The 18813-nt window shown below is 36.7% G+C and overlaps 1 protein-coding gene across 12 annotated transcripts in view; it reads left to right on the plus strand.

Moving 5' to 3' along the window:
• Positions 1-18813, plus strand: part of MCF2L (MCF.2 cell line derived transforming sequence like) — a 166007-nt gene that overhangs the window by 138161 nt on the left and 9033 nt on the right. For 9 of the 12 annotated variants that reach the window (XM_072135603.1, XM_072135601.1, XM_072135598.1 and 6 more), the window contains 23 exons: positions 1001-1120; positions 3805-3921; positions 4290-4439; positions 4917-5041; positions 5324-5438; positions 5630-5749; positions 7197-7388; positions 7879-8070; positions 8155-8308; positions 8482-8564; positions 9204-9274; positions 9917-9983; positions 10935-11050; positions 11911-11980; positions 13311-13403; positions 13485-13577; positions 14736-14861; positions 15949-16170; positions 16404-16496; positions 16938-17016; positions 17968-18034; positions 18113-18228; positions 18443-18535. In XM_072135603.1, the coding sequence (XP_071991704.1) occupies positions 1001-1120; positions 3805-3921; positions 4290-4439; positions 4917-5041; positions 5324-5438; positions 5630-5749; positions 7197-7388; positions 7879-8070; positions 8155-8308; positions 8482-8564; positions 9204-9274; positions 9917-9983; positions 10935-11050; positions 11911-11980; positions 13311-13403; positions 13485-13577; positions 14736-14861; positions 15949-16170; positions 16404-16496; positions 16938-17016; positions 17968-18034; positions 18113-18228; positions 18443-18535 (2674 nt within the window). The remainder of the gene's footprint in view (positions 1-1000; positions 1121-3804; positions 3922-4289; positions 4440-4916; positions 5042-5323; positions 5439-5629; positions 5750-7196; positions 7389-7878; positions 8071-8154; positions 8309-8481; positions 8565-9203; positions 9275-9916; positions 9984-10934; positions 11051-11910; positions 11981-13310; positions 13404-13484; positions 13578-14735; positions 14862-15948; positions 16171-16403; positions 16497-16937; positions 17017-17967; positions 18035-18112; positions 18229-18442; positions 18536-18813) is intronic. The other 3 variants (XM_072135599.1, XM_072135596.1, XM_072135593.1) reach the window with 2 other exon arrangements.

Consider the following 18813-nt stretch of genomic DNA (forward strand, 5'->3'; position numbering starts at 1 on the left):
CAAACTGGCAGCTGCAGGGGACTCCTTCCCTTCTGGGCCTCGCTGTGCGGCCATACAACAAGTAATGTCCACATGTGGGATGTGTCTGAGAAGGATTTTCTTTTTTTATATTTTGGAAATGTGTAAATTTTAGGGCTAAATGAATGTATTATGAACTCTAAATTTCAGTTTTTTAGTTTTAATTACTATGCAGCTCTCAAATGGCTACAAATCTTCCTAAAATCAGTTTCTAGTAGTTTGAGGGATGTACGTTTGAAAATGTGGAGGGGGGGGGGCAGAGGGATTCTAATAATTTATATTTCAAACTCATTTAAAAGAAAAATCATCAAAGTAACTAATTTCGGTGGTAAAACTATCAGTCGCAAAAGCAGATACAGGCGGTCCCCTACTTAAGAACACCCAACTTACAGACGACCCCTATTTACAAACCTCTGAATGTTCATAATTTACTGTATTTTAGCCTTAGGCTACAATAAACAGCTATAACAGTTATTAAAGGTATCTGTAAGCTTTATTGTCAATTCTGATGAGAATCCAACATTTTTAAAATTCACTCGTCACAGAGCCCCAAAATATTTGCCTGGGCAACAATTGTAAAATATACAGTTCTGACTTACATACAAATTCAACTTAAGAACAAACCTACAAAACCTATATTGTACGTAACCCGGGAACTGCCTGTAATTTAAAATTTAGAAAATGACACATTTCTCAAAAAAATTGTCACATTTTAGGTTTTTTTAAATAAATAAAAGCAAAACTTCTCAACCAAAATTTACCACTAACTTGATGTACAATGTGTCATGAAAAAACAATTACAAAGTCATTTTGGTAAGTTAAAGTGTACAAAAGTTATAACCATTTAAACCGACACATGCTAGATTACAAAAAAAAGAGGCTGAGCCTTGACGCACAAACTGGCGGCGTCCTGAAGGGGTTAAACAGGATTTCTGTCCGGTATTTGCATTGGTATAGTTATGGTTTTTCTTGCATCTTGTAGGCATCATTCCCAGGGAACCTGCAGCTTGTTATTGTTTTGCGGCCTTCAGGATTACTTCAGCGAGCCCTGTCAGACATTTCATTCAAATTTAACAAAGATGAATTTAAAATGAAGGTACCGGTAAGTGATGCGTAAAACAAAATCAACCATCAAAATCAAGCATGATAAACCAGGAGCACTTACCCATAGACCCGGGTACTGAGACTGTGGTAATCTTCTTATATTTTTTTATCATTCCTTCTAAAATCAACTTTTATGCTAAATCAAATTATGCTAATGAACCTGAAGGACTACTCTAGCCTCCCTGTGATCTGGATTTACAGACTGTTACACAGTCTCACCCTCCATCCCCTGCTTCCTCAGCACTTGTGCAGTGAACACTTCCTTCTCAGGGGGGAGAGTGAGACAGGTAAAGCCAGATCACAGAGGGGTTAGGTTTCATTAGCATATTTGCATAATTTTTATATGTTGATTTTAGAGTTAAGGTGGCAATGGATAACAAACCACGGTGACAATGCCTGCATCTATGAGTACGTGTTCCTAATTTATCATGTTTGATTTCCTTTAAGTATTTTTAAGAAATACTCTTTTTTTTTTTTTTTTTTCTATATTACAAATGACCCATAATGTTGAATTGGACCTTCTGTATCTGTAAAGAACAGTATATGTGAATCCATTGTGTTTTCTTAATCTGGTCGGAACAATTGTGACCTTAGGTATACTACAGGGTGCCAAGTCTAAGCAGGAACACCTTTATTTGCTCAAGAGCTCCTGAATTTCCTCCAGTGTGTTCTTTCTTTAGAAAACAATGGGCAGTGTATGTTGAGAAACCTAGTAGTTATGTGAGGGGTTCATACTATGTTTCCATGTTCTCTGTTATTCAATTTGAGAACTTTAACAGCCCTAAAACATTCATTTTGGAGAATATACTTTCTGGTCTACTTTAAATAAGTGATATATATGATGAAATCGCCTGTATAAAAAGTATTTTAGTAACTGAATCCTAAGGATAATTTAACAACGACACATGGAATAGCTGTACTTCACAGACCTCTTCATACATAGCGAATATTTGCTGCATTATGCAGCAAACACCAACAGCAGCCTCGGCAATTGGCATTGCAGGTGTTAATGCAGTAAAAATCTTGTTAGTACTGTACAGAAAAGTTTTTTAAAAGTTTAAAAAAAATGTAAAGTAAAAATAAGTTAAAATTGTCCCCTTTCCTTAGAACTAAAATAATAATAAACAAACCAAAACATATCTGTATCCCCATGTCCCAAAATGCTAGATCTGCAGGTAATATAAAAATAATTATTCACGGTGGTGAACCCCATAATGGATAATAATGTCAGAAACGCCACTTTTTCGCCATTTTGCATACACATAAAATTTTTATAAAAAATGATCAAAAGGCTGGTAGAAATTGCGAAAAATTAGACCTTAAACAATTAGCATTTAATATTCCATTCAATGTAACATGAAGCTGAAACAAAATTGACCATAAAAATGCATTTACGCCATTTTCATGTGGATTCTGTTTCTCAGCATTCACTGTGCACTCCAAATGGCACCTCCCCTTTATTCCTTGGGATGCTTTAGCAGAGATACCAAATTTATGTAGCTTTTATTGAGTTTTAATAGTAATTTTAATAGTAAAATTAATTTCGACATTTTTATATATTCTGAGGTCAACATTGGACAATCTGCCGTTTTCATTGTTACCATTTTGGTGACTCTAATACGGTACCTTATGATTTCTTTTTTTTATTTAAGTTTATGTGTTACTAAATTGCAAAGAAGTGGCGATTTTGGCGTTATTTTGCCTTACAGGATTCACTGCCGGGGATAATTATTTTTATATTTTGATAGATCAGGACTAAAAATTTCAGCTCTCCCACATAAGCGCATAACACTTCACCATGCCAAACAATCTCCATGTGTAAGTCACGAATACTGGATGAACAGGTGTAGTAATCAAAAGAGGAAGACAAAGTCCAGAAGCAAAGCCTTACAGGTGAATAGGCAACATGTTGCCTATGAGTTATGTCCGAAACGTGTCAACATGTTAATGCTTATCTCTAAGGCTTTTGTGTGAGGCATAAGCATTTTAGAAGATCCCTGCTGCTTTTGGACTTTGTCTTCCTCTTTTGATCGTGACTTTTTAGACTCATCGATACCTAACATGTTTATTATTGTTTGTTTACTTTTATCTGCAATATAGGGAAATGAGGGTGATTTAACCTTGTTTTTTTCAAGACCCCCTTTACTTCTTTAACCCTAGGGTGTCTGATAAAATACTGCTATATTACTGTATTAAGCATGTGCACCCCCTACATGCTCTTGCAAATAGCTGTAACGGTATGTCAGCAGATGGCTAGGCTTTAAAATTATAGGGGTTAATTTATAAAGAATGGCACATTGCAATGATATCCACCCCAGGTTAGATTACCGGTGCAGGCTATAGTGAAATTGACCAACCACACCCACAAAAAAGTAGCCAGTTGTAAAACTGGCAAAAAGTCGCAATTGCAACTTTTTTTTGCCAACCTTTTTTCATTCCCCCATAGTTTCTTAAAATGGTATATGTCTAGTGCATCATGATCATGTTCTTCACTACTAGACTTTATATATTTATAAAGTTTACAGACATGTTCTCATTATAAACATATTATGATAGAGATTTGTGTATCTGTAGCAAAATCAGGGGTTTGCAGAAAGTTTGTGCCAGCAAGTAGAAAGATTATTTGGACAATAGTTTATATAGCAGCGGCTTTTTACAAAAAAATGTATTCCCTTTCTCCAGATCATAATGCTGAATTCAGCTGCAGAATTACAGAACTATATTGACAAGTCACAGTTGACAGAAGATCTGGGTGGCACACTGCATTACTGCCATACAAACTGGCTATCACATCGCACAGTAAGTCTTTACAGTGCTTCTTATTCTATATATTCTACTCATTCTCACCTAGCATGTTTATATGGACACACACAGTTGAAGTTATGCCCATAAAAGCAGTCAATTATTTAATAAATGTATTGTTTATGTATAAATTGGCTTAACCAAAAGGCACCCGTGTTTGTAGCTCCATGCTCCCATCTGTTGGAATGTAGTAGTTACTAGCAACATAACTGGGATGAAAGCCACATACACTACACTTTTCTTAGACACAATTACCCAAAATGCTGTCATATTTTCTCACTTGATTCCCTTGTAATGCCATGTTGTCAATGGTTCTGGTTTCTAAAGTAAATATTTCTACACTTGGCTTTATCATGTCTTTATAGGCTATAGAAAGTTTTGCCCTGCTGGTTAAGCAAACAGCACAGACCCTACAGTCTTTTGGGACAGAATTAGCAGAGACAGAGCTGCCCAATGATGTTACTTCAACAAGTTCTCTCTTAGCTGTGCACACAGGGAAGAAGGATAAAATGAAGGTGAGCAGTCCACCACTTGGTCTACCTGTATGTTCACCTATACCATGGTAAGTATGTACATAGAAGGTTTCAAGAAAACTCAATGATGTCACTGAGAACATGGAGTAATACAGGTAATTTAGTCATTTCCCAGCTTTATATAAAGCTCTATAGGTGAAGTCCAGTTCACACCTGCATCTGAGAAGGTGAATCGGAAGGTAAACAGAAAGACTTCTGTTCCCATAGACTTAATTGACCCTCTGTTAGCTTCAGTTACACAGGCTGCTAACCCTATACTTCTGCTATTAATAACAGCATATGTAATGGAACCTGCAGAAGGCGGTTGTGAACTTAGTCCAAGTCATAATTTAATTTGACTTCTGGAATAATTCGGTCAGTGCTGAATTTTATCCCATATATAACCAGAGCTCTGTATACACTGGAATTTACTTAGGTAAAAATATTGTGTATTAATCCAATACATGGTCATGTTAACAGGATGATCTGGGATTAGCACTGAAACAGGGAAATGATATCTTGGAACGGATAAGGCAGCCTATTCGAGAGGACCCAGAATACAGTCTGAATCAGGACCAGCTAGATAACCAAACTACAGTAGAGAGGTAAGAACAGGACTTTGTGTCCATTGCTTCTTTTCATGTATGTCATCTTTTAATACATAAATCTATTAAAAGCACTGTGGCTCCATTCAAAAATGTATTTTTAATTCACTATTAGCATTAAAGAGAATCGCTTTTTTAACTGAAACTGGAAATTCTTATATATCTGACATAATTCTATGATATTGTTATTTAATCATTTTTTATCGGTGCAGCCAAAAACCTGAAAAATGCCTGTCAATACTGGCACTTTGTACAACAGTCTTTATCTTATTCCTTTTTTAGGCTTATTATTCAACTAAATGAAACAGAAACGGCATTCGATGAGTTTTGGATGAAGCATCAACAAAAGCTTGAACAGTGCTTACAGCTGCGACATTTTGAGACCAAGTTTCGAGAGGTGATTTACTATATAAAGAAAAATTTCACCATGCCAAACATGGGATATCATGGAATATCTGTTTTGCAAGGTTATCTTTGCAGTTTGATGCAAGCATTCTGATATGTATAGTACAGTACAAAAAAGTTATATGTATTTTTTTAGTGTGTCTTTAAAAGTTTCTTCTAATTTTTATAATTTTCTTTACTCAGATCAAGACAAACCTGGACAGTATTTCTGAGAGGTTATTAACCTTTAATGATATAGGGAACAGTTGCTCCCATGTAGAACACATATTAAAGGATCTTTGCACATTTGAGGAAAAAGCCCAGGTGAGCCCCATCATCGTTGTCCGCATTCTTTATGAAGGCTTATATGGCCAGCCAGACATTACATCTTACATTTTGGTGGAATAATACACCATTACGGAGCATTGTAATGGTTGAATTCTACATCCGAATCCGCAGCAAATAAGTGATAAATCAGATACACTGCAATATTTTTCTGCACTCTGGACATGGGACTTTGTTAAATCTCATTCATTTCATTACTTCTATTGTTAAATATCACCGTTTTTACTCTGTGATGTATTATTTTATTTGTATATGTCCCATATGATTTGTAAAGCAGTATGGAATAGGCTACCGCTATATAAATAAAGATTATTACCGTATATACTCGAGTATAAGCCGACCCAAGTATAAGCCGAGGCCCCTAATTTTACAACAAAAACCTGGGAAAACCTATTGACTCAAGTATAAGCCGAGGTTGGGAAATGCATTTGTCACAGCCTCCCCAGAATATAGCCTGCCGGACCCTGCCCCATAGTATATAGCCAGCACCTGCTCCCCAGTATATAGCCTGCCAACCCATATCCCCCATTATATAGCCAGCCCCCTGCCCCAGTATATAGCCAGCAGCGGGGGAACCAGAAAGGTGAGTTTTGATATTTTTTTTTACTCTAGTATAAACCGAGTTTGGGTTTTCAGGACATTTTTTTGTGCTGAAAAACTAGGCTTATTCTCTAGTATATATGGTACTTTATTATTATTTATTACTTATACTGTATTAGGCTACCCGCACACAGGACATTGCTTTAATGGGAAACAGTCAACTATTATAAGGACCTTTGTGTGCATCCTTTGTGCCGCTCACACGCCGATGACAATCATAAAAGACTTCATGGCCACAATACAGGCAGGAATCTTTTGCGGCATGTAAATGGTACATGGCTTCTGCAGCCTTGTGCATGAGCACATAGAAGTGAAAGACGATGTGTGCTAGCTGTAGAAAAATCGGCTAGCACATTTCTCCAACTCCTAGCCATGTGCATGAGCGTTAACACTGCAGATTTTCAGCATGATGCGTTTTATGCAGATGGTTTCATGGTTATTTGTTATATCCATTTTAAACTATGTTAGCACCTTAAATATATTTTGAATTTCTTGTTGCAATGTTCCCAAACTTTAAGCATCCTGCTGTCATGCACTTGAATGGAGCAAAGGACTCTGGATTGCTGGGGGTTCCGTTTTTGTGATTAGTGGGGTTCCCAGCAGTCGAGCCCCAACTTATCAGCCAGATGGCCCCTATACACTGGATCGGGGAAGCCTTGAGAAGCTTGGACAGCCCGTCCAAATTTGCAGCTTTGCAAAAATCCAGTGGACTGTCTTCTGTATTATGAAGCCATGTGGCTGTTTTTTTGCTTTATTTTTTAAACAGAACAATTTAACATTATTTTTATTCTAATTTTTAATTTGTGGAATCCTTTTTTTTCATTAGGAAATGATACAGATGGCACAGGTCTTAGCAAGAGAAGGCGATCATCTCATCCTGAGTAACCACTATGCTGTAGACTCCATCCTCCCAAAGTGTAATGAACTTCATCATCTATGCGGTGACATTAGTAGTCATATCCAGGAAAGGAGGGAACTGCTTCACAAGTCTCTAGAACTTCACAGGCGTCTGGAGAAGGTTAGTAAGGGTCTTTGGATGTACAGTCATGTGTCTTGTACATTGTACTTTTAATAGCTGTGTCAATAACAGCAACAAGCAGCACTTGTAAAGGACAATACAGAATATCATCAAGGTTCTTATTTTATTTTTTTGTATATGTTTTGTTGGCCGCACCTTGTATCACTCACCTTCATTGAGAAAGTGGATTCTATAAATCTCTGCTTTTGCAGTTGCTTCTTTCTAACCGTTCAGTTAACTGTAATGAGAGCTTATTCTCATTCTCATGAGGACTAATGTTTGTGCACTGTTAGTGTTAATTGTAATTTCCAGATTGGAGGAAAATGACACTGCTACCCAAAGTGTGTCTACTACTAGAGGATTGAGAGCAGTAATGCTAATTCTAGTGACACAGTGCTGTATATACCTCTGCTTAGACTTTTTATTTACTGATTGGTCTGGATGTCTGGTAGTTGAGTACTAACACAAGTCCATGTGGTGTTTCTTTCAGACCATGGAATGGTGTGATGAGGGCATATACTTGCTAGCTTCTCAACCTGTGGATAAATTCCAGTCCCAGGACGGAGCAGAATCTGCACTACATGAAATAGAAAACTTTCTAGAGAGTGGCACAGAGAATTCCCTTAAAGATTTGACCAGTGTTCTTTCACAGTATGAAGGGATTCTAACCTTGGAACTGCAAGTGAGTTTTTAATATTTCTTTAAACTGCTTATTCTAAATAATAAATTCTGATGAAAATGTAACTTTATAAAATTTTTTCAACAGGAACATATTCACAAAGTGTTCCAAAAGCAGCAGAGTATGCAGGAGATGTTTGAGAAGCGGAAAGGAAGCTTGCGTAAGCTGGCGGCTAAACAAACTCGGCCTGTGCAACCTGTAGCTCCAAGGCCAGAAGCATATACCAAGTCACCTAGTTCTTCTCCAGGTGAATTATTACATGAATATTATGTACTAGTCTATTAGTCTATTATTGGAAATGGGATCTAAAAATGTTGAAATAGTTTATGCATTGTCATGTTATTTATAACATACTGTATACAATGTGAATTATGGCTAATATCACAAAATAATTGACATTATGTCTCTCCCCACCTCCAGTTCTTCACAGGGCCTCTGAGCAAAGAAGTAGTCCAGACAGTGTTCTTCAAAGAAGAATGAATTATCGGAGAGGCAAGGTATGTTCTAGTTTTATTTAAAGAGGACCCTTCATCTGTCCAGAATAATCTGTTAAAGTGGTTTTCCTACAATTCAAGTTAGGCCCTATCCACAGGATAGGACCTAACTTGCTGATTGGTGGGGTCTCATTTCTATGGAATTGATGGAGATAGCCGAGCACGGCACTCGATAATTTCCATCAACTCCATTGAGATGTATGGAGCAGAACGCTCATGCGCGGCCGTCTTATCCAGTACTCTTATGGAGCGACAGGGGGTCCCACTGAGGTACGTGGGACCCCATCGGACCCCTCGTTTTTGTGATTTATGGGGGGGTCTCATCACTGAATTTTCGTGGGAAAACCCCTTTTATCTGTTTTATGAAATAACTGTATTTGCCATTAAGGATTTCCAAAACTATTTTTTAGATCCATATGTTGTCATTTTTCTATGTTTTGTATAATATTTTAGCCCCTTGGTATTGTCATGACGTTGACATTCCTACAGACTATGTACTAAATTGGCACCCAAAGTACCAGAGCACCCTGTAGACAAGGAGAGAGGTGACCAGTTGCCAATTTATCTAGACCTTCTAAAATAAGGCTTTGATTTGACTTCCTTTCCATAATTGTATCACATAACTATGTATGTATTTTGTAGAGTGAAGTTGATGGTCAAGTTAGGAGTTCTTCCATGATGGAGGATGAAGAAAATTTAGCAGTACTAAGAAGGTACGCAATATTTCCTAACACTATTTCCCCATCATCTGATTCTTTTTTATTAATTATTTAGTATGATATCACATTGGAGTAAAGAGTAAAGCTCTACCTGCCTTCCTCATACAGAGGAAATGTATATCAAACACTATATTTTGGGTATTTATCACCACATCTGTCAAGTTGAGACCTATGTGTGCCATTTTGTGATAGTGTTACTTTTAAGGAATCTGTTTGCATCTTTGTTGTGTGATGTGGTTGTGTAAACGCTGCAAGATTCCACCCAGAGGGCAGAAAGTTCTCAACAGCAACAAAAAAAGACTCAAGAACGAATAGAAAATACGAGAGAACTTGGTGATAAATCCCCACCTCTATGTTTCATGAATCCAAATAAACTGCTCCAGTCTGAACTGTGGGGATAACTTTATTACCTGCTTTAAGTTTTTTTTTATTATTATTATTCATTTCTAAGTTTTGTGTTCCTTTAGCTTTTTTCAAATATTTATAAACTATAATTCAAGTTGGCTTTGGAAATGTGATCCCCTAAGAGAAATATTTGATTACTTGGAATGTTGAATGCACCAGATGAACTATTCATGCAGATACTTTAGTTCACTCCACTTAAAGATCATGCAACTTTTTACTCTTTACTTCCAGGCATGTTATGAATGAACTCATAGAGACTGAAAGGGTCTATGTGGAGGAGCTTCTGTCTGTGCTTGAGGTATGGTGTATTACATACTGCATGTATATGTTGATACTAAAACAAAGAAAAACAAGCGCTCCCTGGTGCAATAAATTTTGGGATACCCCAAGTGCGTCTTTATAGATAAGGTATCACGCTCACCTTTAGTAGTTGTGCATGCAGGCACAACACTGTTGTAGAACACATCGGGTGCTGCCTAGTCCACACCAGAGACGTATGCCACGGGCGACAAGAGCAAAAATTGTCCGCAAGGCTGGGATACACTACCTTCCTCGCAGGTCCGAAAAAAAGACTATTTCCAGGGCGCACACCGATCCAAGATTTTGGTAAAACAGATACGATTTTATTTAATCTAATAAAACCGATTTAAAATACAGACAACGCGTTTCGCGTCCTCTCAATCGGTCGCTTCATCATTAGACCTGATGAAGCGTCCGATTGCGGACAATTTTTGCATGTATATGTTATTGGAGCTCTTATTTAACAATTTTCAGTCACTCAGTTATACATTCCCAAATCGCACACTGTATTTCTGTATGTCATGATGGGTTTATTTTACCCACTGCATCAAGAAATCTCTAATAAATTTGACACTATCCATAAAACATGAAAACATAAAAAAGTATAACCCCTTTAATATATAAAACAATTATAATGTTAATTAAGGTTTTTATAATATTATTATATTCCATTTTTAAAAGAAAATACCGACCTATTTATTCGGGTTGAAAACCGGATACAGTCTCATAGGTTCCATTCTAATCAGTGTTGTTCCGTGCATCTATACTAGAGTTCCTAAACTGTGCCAGATAAATTACAATGACTGAGGGTCCATGATAGACACAAATTGTGTATTGGGTCTATTAAGTTCTGACAAATTGCCCATTGTTTGTATTGAGTAAATAGCATCAAATGTATTGTGATAACAATGTGATTTACCTAATACTTTGCTTGTTATGTTATCTATAGGGTTATGCTGCTGAGATGGAGAATCCCTTAGTTATGCATCTCCTCTCTCCTGCTCTTCTCAACAAAAAGGATGTGTTGTTTGGAAATATGGAAGAAATATACCACTTTCATAACAGGTTAGTCTTTGGTTATAATTTTCATATGTTGAGCTGAAAGCAAGTACCTGTGCGACCATGGTCAGATTTCTGTCTACTGAAAATAAACATTGAAGCTTTCTATAGAATGACAGCAAGCAGAGATCTAGAAAACTGTGAGGAATTGATATAAAAAGGAATTTGGAGAAATGTCTAACTTTTCATTAATCAAACAAAAACATGTATTTGCTGAAATGGGAATACCCCTTTAAGTCTCCCCACCACTTAAGATGGGGATTTTACAAATATGAATTGCTCTACATTAAGTGCTTGAATTTGGTAACATTGGAAAGCTTTTAGAAAAATATTGCATATGTCTTTTTTTAGATTTTAGATCTTTTCAAAGTTTTTGCACACATTTTATTTTTGTTGCTTACAGCGCCACCTGTCACCAAAATTGAAGAAGACCTGGGTCAAATCAATCTAATTTTTCATGGGGAATCCAAATCTGCAATAACAAATGATGGTTCCCATTTAAGATTTTAAAGTTGCCCCGACCCACCCCAGGGGGTGGGGGTATGGGGCCGTATTTAATATCATTGGTAGATTTTTAAAAAATCATTTGACAATTATTTTTTTAGTTTTTCGATCCGATGTGTATTCAGCAAGATATTCCACAGTCCTGTCCTTTTTGTTACACCGTGTATACTTATACATAAGCTAAATATGAAGAACTATTGAAAACTATGCAATAAGTTTAAAAGTTTTGGAGTATTGTAAAAAAAAATGTCTTGTTTTTATTTTTCAAGAAACTCATTAATTGCATCTTTTTTTTAAATTGCATACTATGTAAAAATGTAATCATTTGACTAACACTGTGTTTGGACGTATGTTTTCTTTAGAATATTCTTAAGAGAATTGGAGAACTACATTGACTATCCTGAGCTAGTAGGAAGATGTTTTTTAGAAAGGGTAAGTAATGTTGCAATTTTTCATCTTGTTTGAAGTAGAGATATCAAAAGATAATTTGATTGAATGTGTTTTATATGACATAAGTGCCACATTAACATCCAAATTGATAGTAGCTGATAATCGACTATCCATCAACATTATTGACTATAGTGTTTTATCACTATATAGTGTATAAAGAGTGCCAGGCTATTATGTGCCTCTGGCTGTATAGAGATTGTGGACAACACGGCAGGTCTCATGTTATACATACATTAACATAGAAGCCTACCCCTTAACATCTGCTATAACATATCCACTGAAGTTACAAGGCAAATCTTATAAAGCCAATCTCCACCAAGAAAATATGAGTGCACTCAAAGGCATCCAACAACCACATCAAAATTCAATGCCTTAATTCATCATTTACAATGTACAAAAAATTATTATAAAAAATATTACATGGAGAACAAGACAAAATATAGAACGAAAACCACATATCCAAAAAAATGCAATGAGGCAGCACTCCAGTAAGTATAAAGGTGATCTTTATTCACCCACGGCAAAATAATGTACAACGTTTCAACTTCTACATAGAGCCATTATCAAAAACCACAGTAATTAGTGAAGACCCACATGGCCAAGATATGAACAATGGGGACAATATCAGTTATATTATATCTCCAAATATATACCCAAATAGCAAGCTTTCTGTATAGTGACAATGAACAGCTGGAAATAGACTACAACAGAAACAATCATAGGGACGAATACATAGGGAATCCTAAATAGCACTAAGCCCAATAATAGTGATAATGAGAAAACAAATATAAATGGTTGCATGCCAAGTGCTCAAGCCATATTAAGTACCATTAGCCTCTAAAAAATAAGTTTCCGGGTGCTCAAGCTATAGCTCACTCAGATGTGCAAAGAAAGGTCCTAAAGTACATATGATGAAATATCAGGATCACATCCTGTGTACACCTTGCGTCACGCTGTCAGTACACTGGAACAAGCTGTGGAAAGAACTAGTTTGCCTTAAAGGGAACTTACCATGAGGAAGTAGATCTGATGGTAGATTGCCCCTGTCTGCATCTCCCCCAACCAGGCAGGAGGAATATACAATCAGATGTACTTCTGATAGTAAATTTCTCATGATAGGTTTCCTTTAAATCTGTCCTGCTTGTTTGTCAAAAACATAAATAATGTAACATTATGAATCAACATAATTGTTTGTTAAAGACCAGATTACTATATACTGAAGCTGTAACAATGATTGAATACATCTGTCACTACTCTATGTATCTATGCATAGATTATTCTATTATTCATACACTTGTTGTACACAACCTAGATGGAAGATTTTCAGATCTATGAGAAGTACTGCCAGAACAAGCCTCGTTCTGAAAGTTTGTGGCGCCAGTGCTCGGATGCTGCCTTTTTTCAGGTAGCTGTATATCACTACCATAATTATAAGAACTATTACAACTCATACAACAGTGTCAGTGTATAATATTGATTTTTGTAGGAATGCCAAAAGAAATTGGATCATAAGCTGAGCCTGGATTCCTACCTTTTGAAACCTGTTCAGAGGATAACAAAGTATCAGCTGCTTTTGAAGGTATCCAAATATGTTACACAAGCAACACTGAAATATCTAGCATAGCATTTTTTGGGGTTGTCCTGAGACAAACAAAATACAATTAAGACAAAGTAATGCATGTTTTGATATACTTAACCTGACCAAATGTAACATGATTATAGAAACTACAAACTGCAGAATCCCTTCCACCCCAAAATATATATATGAACCTGAACCATATGAAAATGCATCATATGTACAGGAAACAACAAGTTACTACATTATGAAACAAAGCATCTTTCTAATATGACAAAATAAACACATTCAACAATATCCCCAAAAATATTATAATTATTCTAGTTCACTGACAATTAAAATACATAAAGAGACTGTTGGCAAATAATCTGAACATATATTTTAATAATGCCTAATACTACTGTCCAGATAACATTGCATCGTCACATGTTCGAGGCAGCATGCACAAAAACATGTGTTTTGTCTGACCCCATGCACAAGGCTGTGGTTTTCACAGACTTGTGGAGGGAATCGTGAGTCACAGTAGGTTCTATTCCCGACTGTGTTGATGCCACTGTAAATTGCTTGGAAGCAGACACTGCTTATAAACAGACCTCAAACTATAGACCACATATCCATTGTTTGTGACACAAGAAAACCACACTTTACTGTGCTTGTGGGCTAAGGCTTTGTGTTTGCATATGCACTCAGGCCGTTGTCACCCAGTACTATAGCTACTATAATGGAACAGAACAATGGAAATATGTGGCTTCAACACTTCTGCATAATTTGATGTAACCTCTGTAGAGATACTAAGATCATGTTGCTTACACTTAAATAAAACATATAAAAATGAAAAACTTCATACACATTTGGTCTAAAAAAACTTTATATTAAGCATGTGTTACGCAGCTAAAATGTCTGCTGGGTCCATCAAATAGCAACAGATGTTCCAGTGAGTAGATGACTGCTGGAGCTTCTTGCATCTGTGGGGTGTCCCACCAAGTAATGATGTTTACTGGTGTCAGATAAGTAGAGAACACAGGGATATGTTTCTACAGGAGAATCCTTCAATAATTTGCTTTATTAGCAGATATTGCTATAGATAATACAAGTTTGGTATTTTGGTGAAGGTAATAACTCATCACTATCTATCATTTAATAATTGTATTTTTTGCTAAGGAAATGTTGAAGTACAGTAAAAACTGTGAAGGCGCTGAAGATCTGCAGGAAGCTTTGGCTTCTATACTTGGCATTCTCAAAGCTGTCAATGACTCCATGCACCAAATAGCTATCACTGGATATGAAGTAAGTTGTGTCATTGTTCCCGGCAAGGGTAAGGGTTAACTGGTATTGCCAGTACTTCCGTTCATACACCAGTTTATCTCCTGGTTCGAGCCTAGTGTATTGGGGTTCAGATAACTGATGTTCCACTGTTCTAAATTGCTAATAGCAGACAAGTTCTTTGCTTTACACGTTTCAGAAGAATCTCTCTCCCTTCCTCACTAGCATCATCTAAATTATATTTATTTTACACTAGTGTTCAAGTTATTTTAGTATTGATCAATAAAAGGGTAACACCATATTAAGCCTATATAAGTGTCATTGCTCTGCCAGTTAATAATATATATCGGGGCATATTTATAAAAAGTGTCCTAAGGATAAACAGTGCAGAGTTGAACTAGACGGTCTTATTCTGCACCAGATTAATAAAAGTGTCTAATGCTAGATGATAAATCTGTCCTAGCATAAGACTCTCTAGTCCTACTCTGCACCTCCTATTAGTTGGCTTACTTTAACCGAGAAAATTAGGACACAATTCTGTCTAATGCCTTATCATATAGCAAAAACTCACATCAATCCCTAAAGAATGTAAGCTGTAATTATGTTCCTAATATGACACATAAAGGTTTGGCTGCATGCAGTACCTCTCCAGTCTAACTATGGTTTACAATTTGATCTGTTGAAGTTTGCAATTTAATTATCAGACGTTAGGATACATTTGATAAATCGGCCCCATTATTTTTTCTCTATTTTCCACGTTTCCCAATAATAAAGATAAACTGAATATAGTTTGCTATAATATAGTTTACCATAGGCAATGCCTTGTGCACATTTTTTACATTTGGTAGAATATTTATTGTCCATTTTAAAACCAACGTAGAAGATGAAAATGAGGTCCTCACCAACAACAGTTATCGATCAGATATTTAGCAAATCAGTTTTGCGAGCAGTTCACTGTATTTGAATGTGGGGTCCCACTCCTTTTTCATGTAACAGACACTTAATAAGATGATAGGTTTACTCTTTTTGGGTACATAAATGTACAGCATTTTCTTCTGCCCATGTTCCTGGTGCAGAAGCCGTCACCTTTAATTTTTGTTTTATGTTACAGGGGAACTTAAATGATCTTGGCAAACTTTTGATGCAAGGGTCCTTTAATGTGTGGACAGAACATAAAAAGGGACATTCCAAAGTAAAGGACCTGGCAAGGTTCAAACCAATGCAGCGACATCTGTTCCTGCATGAGAAAGCTGTACTATTCTGCAAGAAGAGAGAAGAGAATGGAGAGGGATATGAGAAGGCTCCTTCCTATAGCTTCAAACATTCCTTAAATGTAAGTCAAGTAAAGGGTTTATTCCACAAATGATACTTTTCCCCTACCTAATGTTCCTTAGGATTGAATACATCACACAAAGCTGTCATGGTCTGGGTAATACCATGGCAATATTATGACCCATAGGCAGTTACAATTTATTAATTGTAAATGTGTAGAATAAAACATGTAGCTTTCTCATTACACTGTTGTATTAATGAATCTTTTCTGTTTTACTTATTTTTATTGATCAGATGGCAACTGTTGGAATCACAGAGTATGTAAAAGGAGACAATAGGAAATTTGAAATCTGGTACAACGCAAGAGAAGAAGTATATATTGTGCAGGTAATGTTGGTTTGTTACAGTGACATTCAACTAATCTAATTTACATGTAGTGGCTATACATGGATACACTTGGCTAGTTTTTAATTTCTTATATCTCTAAGTTATCTGAACATGTAGTCGTAATAAACAGGCCACTAAAGACACTATTAGAATATGAATATGTTACTGAACTCCTCTTCTTTGGCTAAAAGTAAAGCCTGGAAATATAGAGCATGTGTTGTGTCCTGGTATGAACTGATAAAACTGTGATAAGGCACCCACTGGTTGTTGACATTGTTGGTATCGGTAATCGATTAATATGGATTCTTCAAGTATGTGGAATCCTAAATGTATAACATATATGTAAAGAATATGAAATGTGATGTAATAAAGCTTCACTCTCACCTACGTTTTGCAGTTTTGTAAACTAAAATACAAGCCAGCTAACTCTGTGTTTTACAGGCACAAACATCTGACATAAAGGCCACCTGGGTAAATGAAATCAGAAAGGTACTAACTAGCCAACTTCAGGCTTGTAGAGGTAAATACAGGATGTTTTTACTTTTTCTGAGCATATATATATATATATATATATATATATATATATATATGTATGTGTATGTATGTATGTATGTGTGTGTGTGTGTGTCATACCTATCTTCATGAGCTTGTATATTTGTTTTTTTACAAGTGTGTGGCCCAGCATGACCTCTGATTGTGAATATATGTCATAATGGTTGCATCGGCATTAACTGCAGTTGCTCTTTTAGGCTACATGCACGGTGAGCATACATTGGCGCTGCGGAAAGGAGCAGGGGATGAGCGCAGCTCACCACCGCCCCTCTCCATAGGAATATACAGCACACAGCGCCGTATCACGTAGAAAGATAGGACATGTCCTATCTTTCTACGGGCTATGGAGCGGTATGGTGCCGCACTTGTGCTGTACCGTACCGCTCCCCTACAGGGCCATGAGCCCATAGAAGTGTATGGGGGACTTATATCGGCCGTATATACGTTCCCCTTACACGTGTGTGAATGTAGCCTTATACAGTGTGGCCTATCATAAATTTACATTTCCCCAAAAACAATACATTAAATCTTCTAATATAGGTAATGAATAGCATTTCCACAGCAAATTCAATAAATACTCAATAGATGCTGGTTGTCTTATAGAATGTGTTTCTATGTCAAGACTTAAGGTTTCATGACCCCATCTTAGTGGCCCTGAGAATGATGGGGTAGCTGCTCAGGCATGGCTCTCTACTTTTACTCATGTGGGAGATCAGAGAATAGGCAAGCATAAGTTTTGCAGACTGTTGTAAACAAAATTACAAACTTATAGCCTCATCATTTGTCTCAGTGTAGCAGTGCATTATCGTTTGCCATTTGCTGTGAAGTTTTAGGCTAGTGGTCAATAAATATTTTTGGGAAATCACAATGATTCTTGCTGAAATTCATTAGAAATATCTATCTCCCTATATGTTTGCAGAAGCAAGTCAACACAAATCAGTGGAGCAGTCCAACAGTTCTCCGCTACCTACTCCCTCTAGTACCAGGTAAGTACCAGATATGGAGAACAGGCGTAAAACTTACCCTGAAAATAATACTGAACTTCTCCAATCCATTTTTTTCAGTCCTTTGAGAAGTAAGTCTGGAAAGATCAAAAAACTAGAGGAAAGAAAAACTGAGCCTTTAATAAGCCACGACTCATCTTTAGTAACTTTACCAAAGTACCTTGAGAAAGGTAAAGGTGAGTAAAGTGAAGAATGTATGTTGCTTTTATGCAGAGAATTGATTAAAATAGTAATATATGAGAGCTTAGATGGAGAGTAGATGCCACCCTCTAGCTTCCTATGATACCCTTTTATCTTATGGCTGTGCTTTGGTGCCTTACATTTCTGCTGCATGTACATATGTGTATTCCTCGTGGCTCGATTTCTCTTGTCTCCCGTGTCTCTTTCTAGATGGCACAGTAACTAGTCCTACCTCAGAATCTTCTGCAGTTTCAAAAAAGCGCTTCACTTTGCAGGGTTTTCCTAACCTCAAAACTCAGAAAGGTAATCTAAGGCCAGCTAGCTGCTACGCACTAACCATACCATCCTCAACTCTTCTTCATATTTCATTTCATATGACCGATTAACATACCAGACATTGTCCAGTGAGGGCTACATGTAGTTCTAGTTAATTATACTGCCAGGTCTTACACCAAAGTCTACAACTGATGATACCTGGGAGGCTGAAGGGTTCTAAAGACAGAACATGGGGCAGTTTTGTAGTACCCAACAATCCTGCTACTATATATTCAGCATGCAGCTATATAGACAAAGAAAAAAAA

This window comes from Engystomops pustulosus, chromosome 2, assembly GCF_040894005.1.
Source record: "Engystomops pustulosus chromosome 2, aEngPut4.maternal, whole genome shotgun sequence".
NCBI classification, from domain to species: domain Eukaryota; kingdom Metazoa; phylum Chordata; class Amphibia; order Anura; family Leptodactylidae; genus Engystomops; species Engystomops pustulosus.